This window comes from Lonchura striata, chromosome 4 (genome assembly GCF_046129695.1).
Source record: "Lonchura striata isolate bLonStr1 chromosome 4, bLonStr1.mat, whole genome shotgun sequence".
NCBI classification, from domain to species: domain Eukaryota; kingdom Metazoa; phylum Chordata; class Aves; order Passeriformes; family Estrildidae; genus Lonchura; species Lonchura striata.
Window position 1 is genome coordinate 60,735,072 of NC_134606.1, and position 26,598 is coordinate 60,761,669.

Here is a 26,598-nt window from a genome sequence, read left to right on the forward strand (position 1 = left end):
GGGAGCGGCGCTTCCCGGCGCTCCGCCCGCCGCCGGCACAGTCCGCGGGGAGCCGAGCCGAGCCGTGCTGTCCTGCGCTGTCCTGTGTTGTGTCCTGGGTGATGAGTGCGTGAGAGCCATAAAGCAGCGTCTGGGGCCGGGAACGCCTGCGACCACTTCCAGGTACAGTTCGTGTGTCTGCGGTGCGTCTTGTCCATCCATCCATCCATCCATCCATCCATCCATCCATCCATCCATCCATCCATCCATCTCTGTCTTAGTTGCCAGCTCCGGCAGGACGGTATCATTCCTCCTGGTGTTTAATCTTCTTCCTGGCTACCCAGTTCTGTACGGACAGAGCTGCTTTTTTGCGGGTATTAGGAGAGACTCCAACCCAGCAGTGGTTGGATCCTATTGGATCCTTCTCCTTGCCCCCTTCCCTGCAGGAAGAGAGAACCGGGTTCTACAACTGCACGATGTGATTTTTTTTTTTCCCCTGCAGGACGAGAGAAAGGCTCCTACAACTGCACAATGTGATTTTTTTCCCCGTGGCTATAATCCTTGGAGAAGCTTTCCCTGCTTTACTTTACAGTCAGTTCAACTGACTGCTGGTTTTCTTGGGTGGGAAGGATAAAAAAGCACTAATTTACCAGATTTTGTGTTCGTAGGGCTGAGTAAAATGGGCGTGTGGGCGGGATGTGTGTGTGTGTGTCTTTCACTGGGCATCTGCTGAGTGTGAGTGTGGTAAAACTTCAGACTCCTGCGCTGTGTGAGGTGGCAGCAGTTCAGGGGTACGAGGAGAGTAAGGACTGTTAAAATCAGTGTTAAGTGACCTCAAATCAATGTTAAATGACCCAAGACCAGGGCGTCAGTCCAGACTGTAAACTAAGGCAGCTCTAACAAGCAGTGCCTCCCAGTCTGCCTGTGTGAAAAGCTAAATAAAACAGAGTGGGATGAGGAACTCTTTTTAAAGAGTTCTCCTGAACGGAGCGGAGGAGGGCTGACTCCTCTCAAAGGGCAAGAATGGCCTGAAAAATCAAAAGAGCCTGGAACAAAGAGGTGCTCTGTACCTCGGGCAGCTATGTCTAAGCGAGGAATGTTGAGGGGGCTGCTTTCAGTGAGATTAGCGCCGTGGTGGGCTGAGATGTCATCTGTGCCATCTGTGGGAAACTGGGACTTGGGCAGGCGGGACTGGCTCTCCGAGCTTTATTTTTGAAAGCTGAGAAGAGCTTTTTGAAGTACGGCTTCCTCAGGCTTATCTTATGGCTTCCAAATGAGATGCCTTGGAGAGAAGCTGTTAATCAGCTGAAAATCAATGCTAAATATACTCAAGACAAGTAGCTAACTGATGAGCTGTTCTAGAGAGAATAGCTGAGACCAAGCTCTGATTTTGGATAAGCAGTGGGGATATCACTGCTTTGAACAGCAGGACTGAAACAGGCCACTGTAGGATTTGTTAAATCTTTATAAAAGAGGAAAGAAATCACTGATTTAGCAGGGGTTAAGCTCACAGCTGTGCCACGCACTGAGTAAAATGCTTTTTGTGTATGGTGTGCTGAATCCCTGCTGGTTTTCATTCTTTGTGGTTTCTTTCTGCCGAGGTTTTGGGGGACGGCGCTGTGTGTTGCTGCCTGTGCCCCAGTTGTGTGGGTTATCTTTGCAGTCCTCGGGGAGAGCAGAGTCCCGGTGCCCGCCCCGGTCTGTGGGGTGAGCTGCTGTGCCAGGAGGGACAGGCACAGTTCAGCCCTGCAGCGTGCGCAGTGCAGGAATATGAACTGGAGAAGCTGACAATACGGGGCCTTATTTGCGAGCTGGGTAGTTAAAAAGTGAGGTTTTCTTGGGGCGAAGGCAGGAAGGGGTTGTGTGTGGATCATTGCCAGGCTGTGCTGCAGATCACTGTAAGGGTCTGCTGACATACGCTGGGACTGTTTGGGATAGATTGCCCGCATTTCAGAGGAGGAGGCACAATCTGGGATTGCACATGCTTAAGCATTTTTTCCGAATGTTAGTGAACACACAGGTGTACTCTGCAAGCGCTGACAAGCGCCCTTTGCTTGGCATGGGTATGAGGGACTGAGCCACATCATCTAATAAACACTTTGATAGAAAATGAGCTTGTAAACAAAGCTTCCAAAGAGCATTTTACAGCCACAGCAAGACAATGCATTAATTTACAAACAGGAGGCAAAGACTCCAGCTGAAAGCTGTTGCTAATTTCTCCTCTGTTCTAGCTGCTGTAAGAAGTAGTATTAAAAAACTAAATTGCTACTGTGAGGACCCTGAATGGGTGGCATTTAGTATGGCTGTATTTTTAAATGGAAAATGTGCAAGATCATGACAACAATCCAGCTCACTCTCCCTAAGAGGCTCCAGAATAGCACTGAATGACTCAGATCCATGCATTCTGACTATTTTGGGTTTGATTCATCAAAATGCATCTTCTCCCCAGAATAAAATATTCCCCAGGTCACCTGCACTTCCCATGGGGTCAAGTACTCTGCTTGCTCTGGTTACTCTGGAAATAGGGCCAGAAATGCCGGGTAACACACGTGCAGAGAGGAGCCTGGGAGCTGTGAGCCTGCACAGTGAGACCTTCAGATTCATGAGGAATAATACAGGATAAATAAGCTTGAGTCAGACTGGGGAGTGGGGTATTCTCTGAGCTAATTGCTCTTATTGATACAAGGGCAGGTGCTTTCTGCATGAATGTAGCATGCTGAAATGACAGTACTTGTCCATCAGGACTAGACTTGATCCTCCCTTAAGCATCCTGCAGGGATTCAGACACTATTAGGCCACGTTTGTAATGATCTTTTCACAACCCACCGTGGTGTACATTTGCTCAATATCATACCTATTGGGTGGTGACTTAATAGGTGTAGTTGTTTCAGGGCAAGGAGCGTTTGACCATCGATTGCCAAGCCCAGGGGTCCACCCTCAGTCGGGCACGGGAACTGCTGCTGGTCTCAAAGGTTTGCTGACACAAACCAATCTGCTACGGCCCTGCCTAGACTGGGGGAAAAGATCTTTTCAGTCATTCTGCCTATAGTACACTTGGCTTTGATTTCCCAAGGAGTCAGGCAAGCTGATTGCAGACAACTGTTTTACAAGTCCTCTGTGCCTCTGACCCAGCTGTGTTCTAGGCTTCTTCTGATACCCAGCCTAGATAGAGATGGGTGTGAGGCAGGTGTTGCTGCTGCAGATATGGAGCTGTACTTCCTCTCTTAGCGGACAAAGTGGAACCATCCATTTTTATCTTCAATCTGGACGTTGGAAAGTGTATTTTTTTGTTGTGGTGGTGGTGGTGGTGGTTGTGAGGGTTTAACTGAAATATTTCTGTTGAAGAACTGTGACTATACTGCTTTCAACCCACTCTACATTGAAGTGTCAGTAAAAATCATGGAAACATAAGGACTCAGCGACTGAGGAAAAAGAGATCATATTAATTGTTTGTCCTAAAACTAGCAGTTTTTCTGCATCATCTAAATGGCAGAGACATTTGGCAATGAAGTTTTAGGTAGAAACAGTTAAATGAAATTTAGTACTGTTATTTAACACTACTACAGCTTGCTGTTGTAAATTATAACTTGGCTGCCTATTATGATTACAAAAGGGAAAGGTGTTTTCTTTTGTACTGTAGGTTGCACCAAAAGGCCAGGCATGGGTGTCTGCAAAGAGCAACAGTTTTGGGATTCAGAAGGTATCTTGCTTTGATGAGGTTGAAGAGGAATCATGTCAAGAGAGCTTCGTGCTTAAGGCTAGTACCATGCTCCTGGCTGTAATATATAAGATACACCTTCTGTGCACCTTTTGAAAAAAGATCTTAGTGCTTAATGAAAGGAAATAACCCCATACTTATTCTTCTTTGTACTGTCAGGCAGAGGAATGCAGTAATGAGAAACTGAGTGACTTGACTAAAGCCACAGGAGGAGCTTGTAGCAGAGTCAGAAGCAGATCCAAACTACCAGGAGCCATGTCTAAGCACTGAAATAATGCCATAATAATTCTGTTTTCTGTGGATGGATATGTGAACAGCTCTTGATGAAGCCAGTTATCACTCTGAAAAGGTACAGAACCATGCTTAGCTACTGCCCATGCAGATAGAGAACATGGATCTTCTGGCTTGGATCACCTGGGGCGGGTTAGGTTTATATCCCTGTCACATCCCAGGGTTCACATCCCTGTCAATAGAATGGATCACACTCCTCAAGGTTAGTGAAAGTCTAATAAGACAGTGATTCTCTTCTGGTGATAGTGTAGGGGAAACTGCTCCCATTTCTGTTGAAAACATCAAATTTCAGTTTTGTCAGTTTGAAGTATGCAGGAGGCATCAAGCATGCTACAGAAATGATGCAGAGTGCAGAAGTCTGTAGATACAGAGCTACAGGACTCGTGCCAGAGTTCTGATTCACTAGTGGGGGTAGCATAGCACAGGTAGTATCACAGGGCCCATCTGTGCACCCCACCCCAAACCCCATTCCTGGACATCTCAGCCACTGTGAATCAGCTGCTGAATCACTCATTTTACAGTATGATGTTTTGCCTTCAAACTCCTGACCTCAGAACTGCAGCAATCCATCAGCTGAGTGAGGAGCAGCATCTCAGCTGCTCCTCAGCAGTGTGGGAGCTAGGGTGGTGAGCTCCAGGCTGTGGAGCTCTGCATCTTACTGGTGGATGGCAGCCCTGACAAACCAGTCTGGAGCTGCCTGAGTAGACAGGTGGGATTTTAGTATTTTAAGGCTGTAATATTTAAGAACAAATACAGCAAATGGCAAAACTGTTCTGTGCTTCACTGGATCAAATAAGGGGAATGCTTTGCTTCTAAAATCCCCACCCTGCTTCAGTAATGTAAAGAACTGGAAGGCTTTAGTAGCATTCTTGCTTTCAATCCAGCTGTCTGCTCAGAAATTTTGGTAGAAAATACTAGCTCTATATGTTTTCTGTTTTCTAGGATGGGAGATGTTTAATTGAATCCTTTGGCTGGCCTGAGACTCTTGTGCATCTTTTTCCATTTCATTCATTCTGTAAATCCCTTAAGTTTTAAAGAGACACTGTGGAGCATGCAATGGACTGATCTTTTTTAGAATCTCTTGTGCCTTCTGACATTTAATTACTGTTGTGCTAGTTCATCATGTCACTTATAATATATACTTATCCTGTTCATTCATGTTTTAAACTTCTCTTCTGAAACTGGGATTAGCAAAAAGATGTACAAGGTACAAAATCCCCACACTTATATGGGAAAAGCCTTATTTTGCATTCAAATACTTAAAGAACACCATCCAGATGAAGAAATTACCCATAAAATTAAAAATGAACCTAACAAAAAGATTATTCAGTCAATAATGGAGTATGCTTCATATTTTTAAAATAATTGTGGTCACCTCAGTTTTAACCTACAGACAGAAATCTCAGAAGCGTTGTGATCATGGTAAGAGACAAGTGCTTTAAGAAATTATATGTTCTAGGTGTGGTATCCTTTTAGTGTCATGTGTTTTGAGGCTGTTGCTTTTGTGTGTCCAGCAACACGGACAAATTGTATCATGTGTTTTGTTTGGGAGGAACACATGTCCTGTCCTCACCCTGGACTGAGTAATTTTCCTGCAGCTGGGATTTTTGCCGTGATGCAGTCTGCCTGCATGTGCTTCTCTGGCACTGCAGCAATGCTGTCACAGCCACTTTCAGCATCATTAGACTCTCTCTCTTCCTGCCCTACAGAAGAGGATGGGAAAGGATAGAAGGGGAGCTGAGTTATGGGGCTTAAGCAGGGGACATGGATTTACTAGCATATCAGCAACAAAGAGGAACTTGTTTGTTTCCTTCCCTATTTCTATGCTTGCAGATTTAGAGAAATTCAAGCCTTTCTTAAATACCCCACAGTGTTTCTAATGCTCCCAAGTAAACACACAAATGTATTAATACCCATCACACCTTTGCTGTTCAGTATCCAAAGACTTTAATTTCGAGTCATTCAGGATTCACTTAATTACTGTGCCAAAGTTCTCATACGTGAGTGATCAGTCAGCAGTGCTGCATCTAACCTTCCCAAATCATCAGCTGGGTCTATTTATAGACCCAAGAAAAGTGCACATTCAGGAGGAAAATGCTTCAACTTGAAATTCTGTTCCTGTTTTATTCTTTGCTTACTAGCATTTTTCATTTTCCTTTGCAGCTTATTGTTGCCTGGGTGATTTTTGGAAAACTTCACAAAATTGTTAATCCTCTGCTGTTTTAGTGAAAACCAAATAGTACTTTAAGGTTCAGTCAGGTTTCTTGCATCTACCTCAGGTCTTTTCTTCCCCTACCAGCAACTGTGCAAGGTGCATTTTCTACTATTGTGACATTGTCCAGCATGGATAGTTTTGGTCCTCTTCCTCGGGGGTGGATTCCTTATGAGAGTTTCTTAATCTTCCTCTTGATTTCTGTCTGGAAAAAGCCGATATCACTTCCCTTTTCGTCTCCTATGTGAGTAAGAAAAAATATTCTGTACTCTGCCTTTTAAAAGATGCGTGTAATAAGTAATTCTAGGAAGGAACTATAACTCAGAGTTGGTGCTGAATGTATGCTCTGAGAATTGTATGGCAAATTCTTCACAAAGAAGGCTTGAGCTGGGATAGTGAATTTCTGCAAATAAGATACACAAAACACCCATCTGGGAGTTTTTCAGGTTTCTTATCTTCTCAGTAGCTTGAGCTGTAAAAATTTCCCTTTACCTTCCAGTGCTGAAAAAAAAAAGCTTTGTTAGCAAAGCACACACACCAGGAAGAGCTGTGTGGAATGCGATGGGCGGCCTCTGTTTCTGGTATGCTTTTGTTTTGGGCTGCCTGGGTGGGTGCCCTGAGCACTGCAGAAGGATTCCAGCTGCTCCAGCTTTATCAAGGGCCTGGCTCAGCTACCTCTACACAAACACACGTAGTATGGGGAACAAACAAGAAGAATCAGAGACATGCACATGCCTGCATGGGTGTGATGTCACTGCCATCACAGAGATGTGGTGGGGTGGCTCCTGTGGCTGATGCATTGGAATGGAAGGCTACTGGCTTTTCATGGAAGATAGGCTGGGGAGACGGGGAGGGGGTATAGGTCTGGAGGAATTTGGGGAAACTGTACAGGAAGTTAGGGATGAGGTTAAGAAAGCTAAGGGCCAGTTAGAATTGAGTCTGGTCAGAGATGTCAAAGACAACAGGAAGGACTTCTGTAGGCATGTTGCTAACAAAACAAGGAGAAGGGATAATGAGGGCCCTCTCTGGAGCTTTGCTCCTGCAGGAAGTCAGTCTTTTGTTTTGCCATACCTCAGTTTTATGATGGCATCCTTATTAACAATGGTGGATGGTAATCACCTGTTAAATGTGGGTAAGGGTTTCGATTGTATAGGGAGTTTGTAGTAGAAAACAGATTGATTTTTTTTTTTTTTTTTTTTTTAACATAAAGGTTTGGAAAAGCACTTGCCAGCCTTGGAAGCAACATCTGATTCCTTACGTTTTGCCAAACTGAAACTTGGCTCCTGAAAGAGATGGTGAGGGTTTGAGCACGTCATCTTTGGCTCTGACTTGCTATTTACAGTGCTGTTACTGGGAAGGTTGAGGCTTCTTTCTTGTCAGAGGCTACTCGCAGCTGGAATATGGACCTCAGTGCCCAAGGTTGCATCTTCTCCATAATGATACTAAATACAGGAAAAAAATGTTGTATTCCTCTTTCCACAGTGCAGAGTTTTTGACTTCTCTCTGTCACAAGAGAACATCACTGGTAACGATAGGAAATTATTTCATTGGTCTTTCCTTCAAGTCAGATCTTTAATTAAAAAAAAAAAAAAAACAACAAAACACTCTTTTTATTCCTGGAAAAAAAGAAAGAGAGAAGAGATAAATGGGTTTTCATGTGATTGCTAGCCAAATGTTTCCAAATCCCAGTTTAAAAGTTCCAGTTTTTAACTGCCAGAACATTTTTCACTGGAATTATATTTTTTGTCTTTTTTCCCAATTCCTGCTCGTCAGATCTTGCCCTGCTGTGCTTTGTCAACAATATTTTTAGGTTCCAAGATACCTCTGCTCTATATGGCACGGATTTGTGGACCATTATCTTCTCTGTAACCAAATTTCAGTTCCACTCAAGTTATTCTGAAGGCAGAATTTGGCTGAAGCTTTAGCTAAAGAAGCTTCTAACTAGAATTAAGCAGGCTGCTTTATGTCTCCACCTCCAAATAAAATACAGCAGAGGAGTCAAAGTCAAGATAATAAAGGGGTCATGCTGGAAAAGCACATGTGTTGTATGAATCATCCTGTTGGCCATGCTATATTTATCTCTGTCACACTTTGCTATCAGCCCTTTTCATCACTTGGAGAATGTGTCCTGTGTCCTGCTCACTTCCAAGTGAAACCCAGTTCCGACCACACAGAACATCACCACAACTTGTTGTCTCACTGAAGCAGGACTGAGCCCTCTCTGTCAAGCAGCTTTCCAGAAATAGATAGCAAACAAGTGAGACAGTATGTACCCTTTGGGATAGACTTTAGAGAATTTTATTTTACAGTTACAAATCAGTACCTCTATTAATGGCCTGATGATTTTTTCCTTTTCTGTTGATAAGGCTCTAGGAGACTGTGTCTCCAACCTGTCTGATTTGTGTTGTGAGGATTGCATGAAATGAAAGCTAATTGCTGGCTAGTCTGGCTAAATCCCCTGCAGATCCCAGTCTTACCCTGAATTAGGCTGGTTTGGTTAATATGAGATCTGAGTTGAAACAACTGCTCACTTTGTTTTTTTACAAGTGCCAATATTGATGTCAAGTTGTTTTGCAGATGCAAACTAGCTTTCTCACTTCCCTGTGGAGTATTGCCTTGGAGCCACAGTGCTACAAATGTCTGGTGGGCTGCAGTGTTTACACACTGTTCACTACTGCTTGCACTTTGACTGGATAAACTGCACTAAACTAGCTGAAAAAAATTCTGAATTTTTTCAGGACGTCTTTCAGTGTCAGTGGGCTGAAGAATATTTTGGAACTGGTTCAAGTCTGTGGCTTTGGATGCACGGTATGAAAACCTAGGAGATGCTGCAGAAGGTTCCTGTAAGCTCCTCAGTTAAGTTCTGTTCCTTAAACTGGGTTAGCCTTGCAAAGAACCTGAAAGCCCAGGAGTCTTTATACATCAGGATGCTTTATTGCTGCACAGCATGGCCAGGGTAGGGTTGCACCTCACTGCCCAGTAATTTGAACTCCCTTGTACAGGAACACGGTTAAGCTCAGTCCTGCACTTTACACTGTGGCATGTGTATTTACTTTATTCTTCTCCCAGTTCATGGGGCTGAATGGAATTGAAACGCTGGTTGAACAGCTGCATAGTGTCTGATGTCACTTTTCAGACACTGAGACTTTTCAGTCTTTCCTATTTTGATGCAGATATCTTTTGGCACCTCTCAAGGTGGAAATAGCACAGATCGTGTAGGCCGGGAGGCTCTCTCTCCACTGTCCTTCTCTGCCTTTGTTTTTGGCTTTCTCTTACTGTTTATTTACTGAACCACTCCGGCTTGTGCTGGTTTGAATGTCTTCATTGTGTGGACACACTGCCAGCAGCAGCAGCAAGTCTGTGTGGTGCTTCAGGTCCAAGCTAAGGAATCTGGCTAATAACTTAATAGCTTCTCATCTCCACCGAGCTCACTCTGAAAAGTGCTTTATTGTGGGTTGGGGGGCACACAGATGGCAGCACTCTATTTATCTCCAGGCTGTCACATCCCTAGTTGTTCTCAAAACGGGGTGCCTTCACAGGCTGGTGTTCGCTGAGGTCTGTGGCTTTAAAGAGCCTTTTCCCGAATAGGATTGGATACAATGGAGAGAAAAGAAACAGCATCTGCTCTTACAATGATGGCTCAGAGGCATTAATGCTTTTCTCATGCACATGTCGTCACAGGAGCACAGCAGCCTGTGGATATTGTCCTCTCAGTTTGATCTCCCCTGCCTTGAAGCTCTGGGGAGGATTGGAAACAAAGTGCCATTCCCTTTTGCAGTTTATCTGTCTCTCCCTGAGTACCCGTCAGCGCCCAGTAACTGCTGCAGTAGAGTTAACACCAGCATGTTTGTGGTTAAAACTGGCTATAAAACCTAAGTTCCCTAAACTGACAAGAACTGCTACTCCCAGAAAGCAGGGAAGGAGGGAGAAGGAAGGAGTTTATAACTCAACACTCAAGCAGAGATTTTATCTTTTGGCCTTTTCAGATATTGCATTACCAGAAGAGCTCTTCTGGGAGAGCTCTTCTTCAAGGGGTCATGGCCCCCTTGCTGCCCACCCACTGCTCTGAGTGACTAAACAGCTTGCAGCACTGACTGATCTTTTCTTGGAAAGACATTTTGATTCCACAGGCACTAAGGTGCAGACTAGTGAGTAATTGCTTTATTTTTCCTGAAGCTGGGAAGCACAGGGCTGGATTTTTTCACATTTTCACAGGATTTTGGGAGAAGGTTTAACAAGTCTCATCTTTTATATTACTGGTGAGTTTGGACAGCAGTGGTAAGCAACTATGCCCAGGCAAGTTTTTCCAAATTTCTGTAGAGCCACTCAGAGAGTAGGTGGAGGCAGATGCACTGAAGCATCAGGCTTTAGCCTGGGTCACGCCTGTCACAGTGTTATGGGGAAAACCAAGTGCCAATTTACCAGGGTGGAGTTGGGAAATGGGAGGTTTGGGACTGCAGCTACATGGCTGTTGTGTTGCATAAAGGAGGCTGTCCTCTCACATAACCTTTTCAGGGCTTCACTTCAGTCTCTCTCCTTCTGCACTGGCACTGGGGGGGTGTGTCAGCCTGGGGCAGCCTGAACATGCTTCCCCTTCAGAGTGCTGCTCTTAGGGAGCTACTTTGAGGATTTGACCAAAATGAACATTATGCCACATCCCCAAAAACTTTATAGAAAGTCTGAGTTCTGGAAGCTTGTCAGGATTTTCATACCTCCTTCTAACTCTTAGCCTGGACATCTTATCTGTCGTTTAACAAAGAAACAGCAAGATATAAAAGAAGCACCTGGCAATTGTGAGAGACAGTGGTGAAAGCCTGTGTTGGACCTTTTGTGAGGAGTCTGCACAGGCTTGAAAACAGTACAAGTGTGTGCAAGTAACCCATGGCATGACACTGAGGTTTTTTCTAGTGCTGTATTATCTCTAGAAGATAGAAAACCCCTTACTTGTACCTTCCCTGAATTATCCCTTATCTCTTTTGTGTGTCTCTTCAGGGCAAGATGCCACAGACACCTCCCTTTGCAGCGATGTTTGACAGCAGCAGCTACAACAGGAACCTGTATCAGACAAAAGAAGACAGCTGTGGAGGGCTCTATTACCATGACAATAATCTCCTGTCGGGGTCTCTGGAAGCTCTGATCCAGCACTTAGTACCCAATGTGGATTACTATCCCGATGTAAGTTAACTGTATGGCCAGGTTTGATGTGCCTACTGGAGGGAAACATGCAGTAAGAGCAGAACGTGTCACATCCATGGCTAAGGAAGGGGTTCAGGTGGCCGACCAGCAGTGATAACATGTGCTTTACCTGAGTGCATCCTGCAATAACTCACCCAGCCTAGGAAGTCTAATGCTTTATTACTCCCGTTGTAAGGTGAGCAACCCTGGTGACTCATTTATAAAGCACACACCTAGACTGGCTTATTGCTTGATGGATCCTGTGTACCATTGACCCTCAAAAATGTTGCCAGGCAAGCTGATGAGAAAGGCATGACCACTTTTGTGACAGAATGAAAGTATTTATTGCAAAACCAACTGGTTTTTAATGCATATTTCCCATAGTTCATATGAGGTTGACATGTACTTGCAATAAGCAACCAAAATGTTGAACTATTACCACACTATTTAGGATCAGCAAAGGCTGGATTTGACAACAGGAGATTTGTCATCTGAGAATTTTTGACTTGTGTAGGCACATGCACACATTGAGACATTTTCTATAATTCTTAGAAAAAAATATAAAAAAGAATGGTATCAAAAGTGGCAAGAAAGAGCAGTTGGGGGTAACTGGTGGATGTTGAAACTGCAGCTCTGCTTGTTGACAACACTCCTGCTGAAGACATAACTCTGCTTATGTTCAGTTTCTGTTATTGTCATAAATCTTTTCACATTTCTGAGACAGGATCTTTTTTAACTTGGGTCAGAATTAACAGCAGCACAGAACTGTACTTAAGCTAGTGCTTATCCATTAATGCTTAGTGTAAACTTCAAGTATGTAGCAATTTAGACACTGGTGGGTCAAACACGATGATTTATTCCAAGTTTCTAGAGCCAGAACATTATAGAGTCTTTGTAGACTGGGTGCCATAGATACTTAACTACTGGGAAAGTGGAAAGTGGAATGGATATTCTGAATATCCATCTCACAATGAGTTCAAATCATGATACATGGAAAATCAAAGCAAAATAAGGAGCCTCTTCTTGTAACCTCAGATTTAGTTACTGATTTTTATTCTGTAAAATTAATCTATGTAGTTCCCTCTGCTTTCACTCAGGATACAAAGGTTTACTGTAGAGCAGGAGAAGCTGAGTTGAAATTTTATTCTGAGTAATTTCAGGTAATGAGCTTGCAATAAGGCTGTGTGTAATAGGAGAGCTAAACCACCTTTGCCCTGCTTTGTTTTGGTTTAATCTTGCATAACTTGGCTCAAGCACAAACTTATAGTACTGGTTGTAGAGCGATGATAAGTGTTAAATTAAATGCTTACCTCTTTTGTAATTGCTTTTGGCACAGCCACGTGTAGAGTTTTCTTCTGCAGATAGTAAACGAGGAGCAGATTTATCAGGAAGGCATTTCGAGAAAATATAAAAAGTACTGGTAATTTATGCCTTTCTCTGTCTTCCTCTTGTTGACAGAGGACATACATCTTCACCTTCCTTCTCAGCTCCCGCCTCTTCATGCACCCGTACGAGCTCATGGCCAAAGTCTGCCACCTCTGCACTGAGCAGCAGAGGCTCAGTGAGCCTGGCCTGGACAAGGTAAGATCCCCCTCTCTCAGGGACTTCCCAGGTCCCTGCCCAAACCAAAATGCTTCTATTCAAGAGGGTCCTCAGTGGGATAGAACAGTCTGAAAATGTGAAGCAAGCAATTACAATTTTATTCACTGATATTCACGGGGAATTTCCACACTGCTCAGCCTGTCCTCTATAAGGGCTGCTGCTTCTGCTGCATTGTTTGTTTTACAAGAGAATCTGTGAAACAGGGTCCTGAACAGACCAAAATCTGCCCTCTGAAAGTCCAGGGCAGAGGTTTTGTTGACCCTCATCCTTACTTCACCGAGAATCAAAAATCATTTTGTGGTCACTGTGCCCAAGGCAGCCTCTGGCCACCACATCCCCTCACTAGCCCTTCTCTGTCTCTTTACAGGTTTCTCCCTATAAGGTGTAGTGCATGCAGAGGTTATGGTACAACTGAAATTTACAACTTTCTTTGTTGAGAGTTAGTCATAAGTTAAGGAAACACTAATCAATGCCTTGCACTGAGGCACTCCTGGTAATGAGGGGATTCATTTCCACCCAACTGAGGCCTAATTTCCAGGTCAGTTAAGCCAATGAGAGTGTCTTCATTGGCTTCCATGGCCATTGGCTCAGGCCTATAATCCAGTGCTGAATGAAGTTAAGATTAACATTTACCTGACATTCATACCCTTATGGTGTACAGTATCCTGCAGAGCAGAATTCTGTTTCCTTTGAGTTAGATATTTCCTGCATTGCTGTTACATGTAACATTCCTCCCTACTGTTTCCAAATAGAACTGGACCCAGAAAATTGCACCAAAAATCCTACAGTTGTTGACTGAGTGGACAGAGACTTTTCCTTATGATTTCCGAGATGAGAGAATGATGAGGAACCTAAAGGAGCTGGCACAAAGAATAGCCAGTGGGGATGAGGTAAGTTGTCTGCACACAGTTACTGGTGTTCCTATTGATGTTTTGATATTTCTGTTAATAACATGATGTGGCTCTGGGTGCTTAGGAAAACTTATTAGCAAGGTGCTGGTAGGCAAAAAGTTCTGTCTGGTACCTAAGCCTAGGATGAAACCACACATCATAAGCAGATCTTCTCCAGAACATGGGCAAGGTTCTCTCCAGCTCTAAGCCTATAACATAATCCCATTTTGTGCAGATAGGCACAATTTGGTGGATGTTAGTATTTATCATTTTACTTGGAAGAAGCTGGCTAGGACAATAGCTGAGAAACCCCTATCAATGTTGACAATTTCTTGAGTAAGATGTGTTGGAATTGGTTCAATGGAAAAGTTATAGCAGGTTTGGGGAGAAATTTCCAAAAGAGGAGTAGACCAGGAAGAATTGTCTTGAGCTTAAAGTATCAACTCAGAGGAAGTGTGTCCCATTCCTTCCTGTGGATGGAGCACACAAGGAAATCACCTGACCTTTCTTGAAATCCCACTTTTCAGATGGAAGTTCCACATGGGTATTATGAAATATTTTGATGCTTAACTAATGCTTGTCTTTTAAGTACTGAAATAAACTCGACCAAAAGCCAAGGGTTATATTTACTTAGTGGAAGGGAATTAACAAGGTTTTAGTAAATAAATCCTGTGTAGCTGGCATAATACTGCGATTGCAAAAAACACTGGAGTGGCATTTGGAAGAACTATAACCACAAATAGCAATTGCTAAATGGCATTATGATTTCAGTGTTCCTCAGGGACCAGTGTTCCTTATATCAGCTTTTAAGTAATGGTGTGGATGAGGCAGCAAACAGCACATTAACAGTCGTGGAGGTAAGCTGGACTCAGAGAAGCTGAGAGTGCTGCTGCCAAAGGCCTAGAAGGGCCTTGAGAGGCTGTACACAAGCATGGAAAAGAGCAAACCTAAACTGAACTTGGAAGCTGAAATACATTTTGATGTTGTCAAGGTGGGGAGGGATGGAAAAAGATGGGAAAAGAGAATGAAATGTGGTATGAAATACAAATGAAGAAGAGACACAATTTGATATGCAAGCTGAAAGTTGCAAGATCGCTCCAGGGAGCTTTGGACTGGGCAAGAGGAGTGCCAGGTTGCTTTGTTTCTAGATACTCTTCATAGCAAGCTAGGAAATTGAAGTTTAGTTCCAGGCAAAGCAGTTGTGATTGAGGGCTCACACCCACTTGAAAAATACTGGCACAAAAAGAAAGAACTACTTAGCCTGGAGGAAGTTGAGTTGGTGGAAGGAAGAATGAAATGAGAAGAGGGAAGGGTTGTCTGCAGTGAAGTTTCTGGCACTACAGACAGTTTAAAGAGAGAAAATGTCTATTGAAGAGAAAGGCAGATGTACAAAGCTGCTAGAAACTCTGCAAAGGGAACAATCTTACTCAGAGAACTATGAATCCATTCTAGCTGTAGCTTTGAGGGGTTTTATTACTTTGATGTTCCCTTAGAAAGACAAAGTTAAAGCAAGCACTACAGTAAATTGACTTGTTTTATTGTGAACTGCTTGGAACAGTAAATGGCAACTTCCATGACCTTGCTTTTCTACAGATCACTTGGATTTTTGTGAGTCATTACCTTAAAGGATACAAAAGAAGCAGTTTCCTACTCCTGTTCACTACACTTCTACTTATAGCTCCTTATTCCACTTCCTGAATTATTGTACTCCTGTTCTTTTAAGAGCTGGTAGTAAGAGTACAACCAAAATCTCTCACCATGCTAACATATCACTCCTTTAAAACAACATATTTGGAAAAAATCTTTGGAGAAAAGGACAAATCATCATAATAAAGGATACTGCCACCTTGCACTGATCATACTATAGTGTGCACACAATAGTTTTTGGATGATCCTTTTTGAAGCCACTTAGGTTTTACTTTAATGGCTTTAGGATAATATGTGGAATCTGGAAGAGTAGCCACCTTGGTTACACAGATCTGTCTACTTAAGAGTTGAGTTCTGCTCCTACTTTAAATTGTCACTCTGATAACTTAAATCACTACATGGAAAGGCCTGCAAAGTTGAAAGATGAAAGAAATGGTTTTGTTATCTTCTCCTTTTTCTCAGATTCACTGCAAGTTTGAGTTCTCACTTTGGTGAAACTGGTTGTGATTTGCTGCAGAGAGAAGCGGGCCCTTTGTTTATCACTGAATGGCCACATATTTGTTTTTTTCTGTGGTCTTAAGCAGGAGAAGATGGAGTATTTTCATTTTTTGTGTTTCCTCCAGTGGTGGTTGGTATTTTTCAGGGAGTGGATTGAACACATCTGTTCTTTGAGCTAACTGGGGCAATACTGAGCCTGTGAAACAATCACTGCTTAAACCCTCAGCTGGATTCCTATTGGTCTGATGAAATGCTAATATTACAAATTCACATAATAGAGTTTACCTTAACAACAAGGTATCTGACAGGTATCAGCATCCATCTGTTGCAGTGACATGCAGACTGTAATGCTGTCTTCTCACATTTTGGAAGTGTTTTCTGATTGTTTGGTGTTAAAACAGATGTACCGGAAGAACGTGCAGCAGCTCCTCCAGACCCTGATTCGGAAGCTGGCTGCGGTTACCCAGTACGAGGAGGTGCTTGCAAAAATTGATGCCACCACATCCACAGATCGCCTCATGCTCCTAAAGACCAAGCCCCAGTCCATCCAGAGGGACATAATCACAGTCTGCAATGATCCCTATGTGTTAGCTCAGCAGCTGACACACATAGAGCTTGTGAGTTGTTACGTTCCCAGGGATGACTTCATCCTTCCCCTCTTTTTGAAATGAAGGTTAACAGGGGATATGACTTGGCTGCTTCTGTGCTTTATTTAGGAGAGACTCAATTATATTGGACCAGAAGAATTTATCCAGGCTTTTGTGCAGAAGGATCCTCTGAATAATGGCAAGGTAATGGGAGCAGATCTGGAGCAGCACTGAAATGCATCATTTACCATCAGGTGCACCATAAGCTGGAAGTGAAGTCCAGCAATAAATGAGGACCAGTAGAAAACAAGCTTTAATATTCCCCTTAAACATTTTGTTAATTTTTTTTTTTCTTTCTGGAGTACAACTCCTGAAGCTTGAGAACTCAGCCAACAAATTAAATTAACACATTAAATGAACACATTTCCTGGGTTTTCTGACTTAAGTTAAAGGAGAATTTAATCCTGTGAATGTTTTCCCCAGGCCATTTATGGAGCCTACAGCTGGAAGAAGTTGAGTTTAACTTTGCCTTTTGCATTATTCATTTTTGACATCTGTTCTTCCCTTTTAGTGAGGGAATTTGCAGGTAGAGCAAATAGACATAACAAAAAGAACACAGAGGGCTCTGGATCTATGTGAGATTTTAACCAGCCATGATGGAGTTCTCATCACTTTGAGTGCTGTTTTCAAAATGATTTAATGTTTTATGTTTTTCAAGATGACTTAACCACAGTAAATATACTGTGACAGAGTCAGTCCATTAAAGCTGGAATTAACTTTAAACTGACAAATAGAATATAATGATGCAGGTTTATTTACAATTTGATGTTCAGTCAGATGGTCTCTGAAATAGTTTCTCCAAATAGAGATCACTGAAACTGCTGTCTACCCCTTTTTAGGCAACCCTGAGATGTGGTGTGGGAATGATTCCAAGATGATACAGCATAGCACTGCTCAGGAAAGGAGTAATCCCATCAAAATGGTAGAACTGATCTCCCAAATTTAGGATGCAGTATGTCCAACAGCCAGACATAATGTGTCTGACCTCTGTTTTCCTGCTGCACTTGCAGAGAGCCTAATGTTTTATCTACTCTAGCAGAGGGACAGGAGTAAGGACTGAAACAGTGTGCATATTCAGGGGAGCTTTGTGCAGATATTTATCCCTGTTTGCATAAGTCTGTCCTAGGTGCTTAAAGAGTCCCAGTAGGACTTAAAGCATTCCATGTGCCCGCTGGAGTGTTTTACTGGGCTGACAGCTCAGAAGGAAGTTACAAATGCTTGAATACTACCAGTGCTGCTTTCCCTCTAAGATTTTTGTCACTTTGGGTAATTTGATTTATTCCTGGTTACTTGACAATGTTTGGGAATGGCAAGGCAGAAAGTCAGCTCTCCCAGGGAAAAGATAAAAATTGTGCTAAAAGTTGCTATTTTATTTCTGTCTGTAGAGCTGCTATGGAGATCGAAAGAAGACTCGGAATCTTGAAGCCTATGTGGAGTGGTTTAACAGGCTCAGTTACTTGGTTGCAACAGAAATCTGCATGGTGAGACAGGACTTTTTGTGCTGAAAGGTTTTGTTTAGCTATCTAAAACTGTGAAGCTTTTTCAAGTTTGGTGCATTTTGGACTTTTCATTCACTTGGTTCTGTAATTGCTGACATTTGGATGCAGTCAGAGCATGCCTGAAGAGGAAATAAGATCAGTGCTTTTAGCATTACACTGGGCCTCAGCCTTGTTTGTGTGGCAGTGATGATTTATTCTGGGTTAGTCCTTCTTGGTACATGAGCCTGTCTGGCCTGCTGTTCTCTTCTCTGGGAGGCCCTTGTGAATTGAGGCCCATTCTCTACTCTGGCTGAACCTCTACTCTACTCTGCTGTTCTTCATATCCTTCTTCTTGGCAGAGCTTCTTTTCCTCTTGTCCTTGCTCTCTGCCTGCCTGGGATCTGGTTTGTCCTTGCTGTCCTGAATGCTTTTGAGCACAATAGTGTAACTTGTTCTACACGTAAAGGATAGTGTGAAGCTGTGGTACATATGGAAAAGACTTTTAACAGGGGTCTTATTTCTTTGGGGACGTGTCTTGAGTGCTGTTTCCTGCTGAGCATAACCCTACAAATGCATCTCTTGCAGCCTGTGAAGAAGAAGTACAGAGCAAGAGTGATAGAATATTTCATCGATGTGGCACGGGAATGTTTTAACATTGGCAACTTCAATTCCTTAATGGCTATTATTTGTAAGTATGTGTACTGAGATATTATTTTATCCCTGTTTTAATCTGGATAAAGGAAGCAGAGTGCTTCACACAGAAATCCACTGCTGAGCTTGGTCAGCACCATGAAGCTGCTCGACACTATTGTAGTGCTATCTGTGTACTATAAAGTTCGTATAAACCAAAGTTTTCTTTGCAACTCTTCAGAGACCTCAATCCCCACTTTTTTAAACCAACTTCAGCGCTAAATTGGAATATTAGCTTTCCCTGTAATATGGAGAATTGAAATGTCTTCCATCATTTCTGTCACATCCTAGTGGTTTAAAAATTCCATACCTCTATATCTGGTAGGAAAATACTGGGAATTTTTTTTTTTCATTTGAAAGGTGAAAACTTCATAGTTAGGTCTAGTTTTTTCAATGAATTATGTAAGAGATGGTGTTCAGAACACTCATTTTAACTTTTCTGTTGTACATATGTGTTTTATCAAATCCACATTAAATAATGTCATAGCATTTTTTTAGAGCTTTCATTCTGTAAGAGATGAAGATTTTGTTTCCAAGGTTATTTTGGAATTTAAAGAAAACAGTGACTCTGATTTCTTGAGTAGCTTCACTGAAAATACTTGTTATTGGTAATAAATAGATTATTTGCTTTCTAAATACTTACTGGTCCAAACTACCTGAAAGATCTCTCTTTTAAATACTCCAACAACCTCTTTCTTTTATATCAAGCTGGCATGAACATGAGTCCTGTGTCTCGATTAAAGAAAACCTGGGCAAAAGTGAAGACAGCCAAATTTGATATCCTTGAGGTAAGTCTGGCTAATATTTGGACAGGAGGCAGTTAATACCATGATACTTTTAACTGCTCAAAAATGTGAGTTTGACTTCATTATGACATTTAATATAGTATATTTGTGCTTTCAATAGATTTTGTCCAGCTGACCTTTGTCAAAGGTCATGCAGGTGCAACATTATATGAGTTTGTTATTTGTCCAAGAGAATGTATTGGGTCCCTTGTTGTGCTGAATGGACATTTTTAAAAATAAGGTTCTCTTCTGACCGAACCAACAGACAGAGCAATACCACAGTCCTCTACAAAGCTGCATTTGTGGGGCTGTTCAGAAGACCTTTTCCTATTTAAGAGTTGCTCAGTTGAAAAAGGATTGTGTGTACCTCATTATTTGCATCTTTTCATGCCTTGCAGCATCAGATGGACCCTTCCAGCAATTTTTATAATTACCGAACTGCTCTGCGTGGAGCCACTCAGAGGTCCCTGACAGCTCACAGCAACAGGGAGAAGGTGTGTTTGCAAATGACTTGGCAGTGGGCAAAAGGCAAATGTGCTTGTTATGTTGCATGGTAAAACTTTATCCTGGAATTCTGATTGTCAGCAACTCTACCCCTGGCAGGCTTATAAAAAGCTGCCAGATCAGTTTGGTGCTGACTGAACGTCTAAACGTTAAATGATCACTTTTATTATTTAAGAAAAAGAAGGACGTTGCCTCAGCTCATTTCTGTTTGACAGACACCTCTATCTCACAAACCCATACCACAAACAGAAAGGCTAAGGATTGACATGAGATTGCTAGTAATTTGTTCTTATAGCTGCTACTTCTGCTAAACTTTCAGTAATTCGTGGCTTAAGGTGGAAAGGTTTTAAAACTTACTCATAAAAGGTATTCCAAACCTCAGATCTAGATAGAGCTGTGGCGTTCCCTTCCTGTATTTAGTCTTTAGATGCAGAATCTCAGTGGTAGTTCTTGTGGAAAGGAATTAAATAGCTTCCTAACTGCTCTCCACTTGGAAGCAGTTGCTCATCAACTCCTGATCTTGGAGTTCATGGAACAAACTACCAGGCAGATGAAGCAAAACCACATGCAGTCTGCTGATCTACACTGTTGTTATACATTGAATGTCTTTCTGAGTCCTAAGAATCTGTTCACATATCATTCAAAACACCAGAAGTTTAAATGTAAGAGGCTTACTTATTTTTAAAGAGAAGTCACTTTTAAGATTTCAAAGAAAGAACTTAGAGATATTGAAATATGGTGCAGTGAAGTGTTCCATGGAAATAAGTGGTATTTTTTTTAATTCCCACATGTAACAAGGATTTGTAGCTGTAAAAACTTCCATAGGATGTAAATTAAAATAGAACCATTTTAAGAAAGTAAAATTCTCCAGCATTCTTCAGATACTTTGTCCATTTGGCAGCAAATGCTTAATTTTAAGCCAGTCAGTACCAAGGTTCCATGACTTGCATAAACTCGGGGAATTGTAGCTTGAAAACCATTTGTGCTGCCACCCCAATATCCCCTGCCGTGCTTCAATGTGCATCTCCCCTTGTTTACCAAGCAAGTCTTGTCAAGAGGGAAAGCTACACTACAAGGTACCCTGCAGGAATTACTTGTAAGAAGTAGGTGCCTCTGACTATTTATCTTCTGGAATCTGCAAGGAAGAAGGAAAAAAATGAAAACAAGAAGGACATGACATAGAAATGGAGGACTTTGTGAAGAGACTTTTTTTTAAGTTTTTGTGTAAAGATGTAGAATCCTTAGTCCTTCTGTATTTTGCTTACCTTTTGTATCACCTGACTTCCTTTCATTTTTCTCTGTAGACCATTGTGTCTTGATTCAGGACCAGACTGATAATAATGCTGTTCTCTCCCTAGATCGTGATACCTTTCTTCAGCCTCCTGATCAAAGATATTTATTTCCTCAATGAGGGCTGTGCCAATCGCCTTCCCAATGGTCACGTCAATTTTGAGGTAAGTAGAGCACTGAGTGGGGGTTTAATGCAGGGTCAGCCCCTTTAATAGAAAACTGAAGCAGATCACAATCCAATTTCCACTGGATTCTGGGAGAGCACACATAGACTGGAATTTGAGAATATTTGTTATTGCTCAGAGGAGCTGGGAAGTAGTCAGGAAAAAGCAATTTTATCGAACATGGAGTGTTTATAGAAACTTTCAATATTCCCAGTTTTTTTAGTGGGGGGGTGGGGGGAAAGTCAGAACTTCTTCCCAGTGCTCAAATTCATCTCAACATTTCAATTCACAGGTTTGTTATAATTAATGACAAAATGTTCAAATTAGTATTTTAGGGTATTATCTTTTAATTCCTCACATAAAAAGCAAGTTCCTCCTTTATCAAGGTATATAGACAGCATTTTCATGCGAGTTGCAGATTGTCTCTGAAGAAATATGGGATAGAGCAGCAGCAAGGGAGTTTTGACTCTCTTGTCTTCCAGTAGATTTTCTGCCTCTGATTTCATGCTTGTTACCTGGCACATGGTGAGTTACCCAGTGATTGTTGCCTGGTACTTTCAGTTTTCAAGAAGCCTGGGTCATACACACAAAAGTACAGTATATTTCGGTGGTAGTCACAGGCCTGAATTAGCCTAAAGGTTCTAAAACTAAGCTGTGCAATGCCCTTTTGCTCAAGGAATCCATGTGCACTTGTGTCATGTTAAGCTTTAACTGAAAGAGTTTATCAATTAATGGCATCAGCACACTACATGGGGAGTGTTTATTTTTGGCATACATTTCCAGCAAGAAAATAGAGCATTTCATATTTGCTAACTGACAAGAAACATCTGGATTTTGAAATGTCAGTATTAAGCATCTGATGTGAAAATCACTATGTATTTAATTGCAAAACAAAAAGCATAAGCATCAATGAAGTTAAAATTTGGGCATAAGGAGTGTTACCAGCACCTTGAAAAAAAAATTAAGTGCACTTCATAATCTACTATATTTATATTCACAACAGCAATTTTAACAAGGTGAAGGAGTGGGAAGTTACCATAGCTTAAAACAGGAACACAAAAGTTAGGAGCTGAGCTGTTGAGTTAGATCATGTTCAATTCTATTTTAAGAGCCAAGGGCAATCAAAGCCTTGGTCTCCAAACTAAGATCTCTCCCTCTTTTTAAAGAAATGTTCAGGGTAAGTAATGCTGTTCAATATATAGCACCTCTTCTGCTTTGTATTCTGACAGAAATTTTGGGAATTGGCAAAACAAGTCAGTGAATTTATGACATGGAAGCAAGTGGAGTGCCCTTTTGAAAGGGATTGGAAAATTCTACAGTACTTGCTCTCTGTCCCAGTCTTCAGTGATGATGGTAAGGAGCTCTGGACTTCTGCAGGGATAGTGTCACTGGCTACTGCTCAGTCTCTTCTAATTTGTGGCTTCCTCACAGTAAGGAAAGATATCCTGAGGACATCTCTGGCAAGTGAAAAATGTTCCTCCCTCACAAATGACAGAGAAGATAAGGTTTTTCTTTTGTGTGCATATAGTCTGTGAGAATCAACATTGGTTCTGAAATAGAATGAATTAAATTGATGTGGTCCCTGTAAATGTCACATGAAATGTATTTATGTGACTTTCAGGATGCTTTGCACTAAAGGGTGATGCTTAAGGAAGAAAATAGGGACTTCACTGGCTACTTACAAAGCACCATGTCTCTGGGCTCATTTTGTTTTCTCCTGAGTGCTTTCTTCTCCTCATGCTTTTGAGTTTCCACTGGTTGCTTTTTTCTCCCCTCAGGGTAGTCTTTGTTCTCATGCACAGTTTGTTAGCATTGTCTGGGTGCAATTATAAGCAATGCTATACTTCCTAATGGGATTCTGAAGCCCTTAACTGAGGGATGGATAATACATGCCTGCTTCATTTAACTCAGTCTGCTTTGCGGGGAGAGCAAATTCTAAAATGCCAGTAGGCCTAACATAATGTATTTGCTTCTGATTGCAGCACTTTACTTGGCTTCCTATGAAAGTGAAGGTCCTGAGAACCACATTGAAAAGGACAGATGGAAGACACTAAGGTTTGTGTCAGAGGTTACCCAGATCAATAAATAAATAGAATGGGATACAGAGCAAGCATCAAGCAGTTAAAACCAAATGGTGTGTTACATGTTTCAACATATGGGCTACAGCATGGTTGTAAATCCCCAGAACCCCTCCCAATCTCTTGGACTCTTGGAAAAAATAGAACAATCAGTCTTTATCTTAAACCCTCTTGGTTCTTCTTTCCCTTAGGAAATGGGAATTAGAATAAGTAATTTTGTATTTTAATTTCTCGTGTTACTCAGTGAAGGAAGAAAGTACTTTTTAAACTCCAAGAAATCCCCACTTCCTCACAAGTTCTCTACAGAGCACTCTGGATTCCACACAGATGTTTTCACAGCTTCTGCAGCCCTTTCTGCATCAGCCTTCCAGACAGGGCTGAGGTTTGCCTAAAGATCACTTTGGGGCAAATGCATCAATGAAACCAGTTAACAATTTAGAGTTCAGGCTGGGGGAAAATATTCAACAAAGTCATATTTTTGGCTTTTCTTCTACTGCTATTAGACTGCAGCCTCACCAGCTCTTTGATTTTACTAATCATGGAAGAATACATGAACCATTGAGGCGGGGGATGTAACAATTCCACCTGATTGATTCCACTCATTTTGAGAAGACAGGAAGAGAGTTACATCAGGGCACAGACATTCCACATTACACAGGGTGACAAGATGAAAACCTGTAGTAACTGGAATCTCAGTTTCACAGCTTCCTTCTCGTAGTCACTGTGAGAAGATTTACATCATTCTAGTGATTGTCTTTACCCATTTGCATTCCCTCTGCCTTTCAGATCAGCGCTTCTGGGCAGAGTCTAGAGCACACCATGTCTGCTGTTGCTGTGTTACGTGGATTGCCAAAGGCCATGGCTTGGTTTATTTTTCTGTGCACTGAGTGGCACTCAGAGTGATGAAAGATGTGCAGTCAGTCGCAATATTGTGGCAGCAAAGATGAAAGGAGTTAATTCAAGAACAAACAGGCAGCTTCTCTCATCTGACAGATGAGATAAAATCACAGCCCACTCATCTGGGATTCAGGCTGAAGTATTGATTGAGAATCCTTTGAAGATCTCAGATACTGCCTATGAATCATTTCACACCTGGATGGAATATTCTTTCCTTTCCTTTTGCTGCAGCTTGCTGCTACAAGGACTCACAGGAGGCTACAGAGGGGAAATGTTCACCATTCCTTTCAGTGAAACCCAAGTCTGCATTGGAGGGCTCTCATTCCTAATAAGCTGAATATATCCCAGAACTTTGGGATTGCTAAGAAGGGAAAGGACTGGACACAAAAATTGGCTGCTGAGGAGAATTTCTCCCTACCACTGTAATGGTGGCTGGGTTTTTTCTCTTTTTCCAATGTGTTTTTGAGTTGGCTGCTGGCAGGCAAACTCATTATTATTTTAAGTTATTTAAAAAATATAAAGTAATAAAAATCAAGGCTCTGGTAGAAAACACACCTGCTATATAAAGATATTAGCTATGTAGCTCTACAACTTCTAGGGAAGCTTTTTCATTTCTTCATTTCTTTACAACTAACCACTACATGCTACAGACACACTTATTTCTACTGTGAGGTTTTCTTACTCTTGATTTTCCATACTTGACCTTCTTCTTATATTTAGGTTGAACAAACTGACTTTTCTAGAATAGTCATTGAGAAACTGGCATAAAAACTGTTGAAATATGAGAGTATGTTTTTATTAAGTAATTTTTATAAATGCTTTTTTTGAAAGGGTAACAGTGGAAAACACAGTCCACTTTGAAACAGCAAGATGCCGAAAAGAAAAATAGAGGCTTCTTCTCTACTGCAGCTATGAACAAAACAGTCTTTCTGTGTGTTTGCTTTAGGGATTATGTTTATGACTGTGAAGTAGTTTGCTGTGTTACACACCTAATAAGTCTTTATTAGCTCTGAATACTTAGTTACTATCCTAGGAGGAACCAGATTGAAAAAGAAATACAAAACTAGGCTGTAGCTGTAGATCACCCTGGATGCAAAAATCAATAAGCAAAGTACATACTTGGCAAAAAAGAACCCCTATTTGCAATTATTCTGCTGCTGTTGTTAAGAAAAAAAAAAAAAAAAAAAGTAAGAATAAATATATTTATTTGTTGCACTGAATCTCTTGAGTTTTCAGGTAAGGTGGTTTTTATGTTCTGTCTGTATCTTTTCAGGCATATGTTTTTATTTTTAATTCCATAGTAGCATAATGAGGTAGCCTTTGTTAAGGGGGATACTGTCCTTAACTACAGCCTGTTTGCTGAAACAAGGTACTGGAAGTCTCTGAGTTATATATTCCACAAGGAATTCCCTTCTCACCGGGGCCTCAAGCCCTGACTGAGGAGGTTTCCTCTCCTCCTTTCCCATTCCCTGTGTCGGGGTAAAGAAGGAAGAAGAGGCCAGCTCTTGGAAAGGAGAAAAGTGCTTCTGCTGTGCACAGACTTGCCTCCCAGTTTTCATCAGGTGAGGCCTTTCCCATTCTGCCCTCTACATCCCTCTCCATTGTTGAGGCTTATGTCTGGTGCTTGAAAGGGGAATGCAAATCCCAAACCTCTGGCAAGCCATAACTGCACCAAATGATGGAGCAGAGTGCACAGAGCATGGCAAGGCTCTGACATCAAACACTCGGTTAAATAAAGGCTGAAGGAGGTCAGACCATGCTGGGCATTAATTCTGAGCATCCCAAGCTACGTCAGGCTGTGGAACCACTGAAGCGCCGTTCACACCTGTCCACAGCAAATGGGAGAGAAAAGGACTGATTCTTCCATGGCCCACAGCTCCCAAAGCAAATATCACAGACTCAGAAATGAGGAGTTACAAGAACTCATTAACTCTGCAAGCTGAGTGTTCAGGCAGGACTGAAAATCCCAGCTCAGTGCTGAGAGATGCTCAGTGCTTAATGGGGACTGAGGAAACAGTGATGTCTCCTCTACAAATGGCTCAAACATTACTTA

The 26,598-nt window shown here is 41.9% G+C and overlaps 1 protein-coding gene across 3 annotated transcripts; it reads left to right on the forward strand.

The window, feature by feature from the left end:
- RASGEF1B (RasGEF domain family member 1B) lies at positions 1–25,099 on the forward strand. Of its 3 annotated transcripts, none has more exons than XM_021549352.2 (14): positions 1–162; positions 11,193–11,375; positions 12,834–12,956; positions 13,730–13,867; positions 16,414–16,629; positions 16,729–16,803; positions 18,045–18,140; positions 18,723–18,825; positions 19,536–19,615; positions 20,011–20,106; positions 21,475–21,570; positions 22,800–22,923; positions 23,553–23,625; positions 24,435–25,099. In XM_021549352.2, the coding sequence occupies exons 2-14, from the start codon at positions 11,199–11,201 to the stop codon at positions 24,457–24,459; spliced, it is 1,422 nt and encodes a 473-aa protein (XP_021405027.1). In that variant the 5' UTR covers positions 1–162; positions 11,193–11,198; the 3' UTR covers positions 24,460–25,099. The 3 variants fall into 3 exon arrangements, with proteins under 3 accessions (XP_021405027.1, XP_021405025.1, XP_021405024.1); XM_021549350.3 differs by lacking the exon at positions 24,435–25,099 and adding an exon at positions 8,939–9,008 and having other exon boundaries at positions 23,553–23,702; XM_021549349.3 differs by lacking the exon at positions 24,435–25,099 and having other exon boundaries at positions 23,553–23,702.
- Positions 25,100–26,598: the final 1,499 nt, after the last annotated feature.

Excerpts from the sequence above, each read along its gene's own strand:
- RASGEF1B (XM_021549350.3), top strand. The coding sequence starts at position 11,199 with ATGCCACAGACACCTCCCTTTGCAGCGATGTTTGACAGCAGCAGCTAC. Across the intron at positions 11,376-12,833 it reads ATGTGGATTACTATCCCGAT|AGGACATACATCTTCACCTT; the intron begins GTAAGTTAACTG and ends TCTTGTTGACAG. Across the intron at positions 19,616-20,010 it reads CCAAATTTGATATCCTTGAG|CATCAGATGGACCCTTCCAG; the intron begins GTAAGTCTGGCT and ends CATGCCTTGCAG.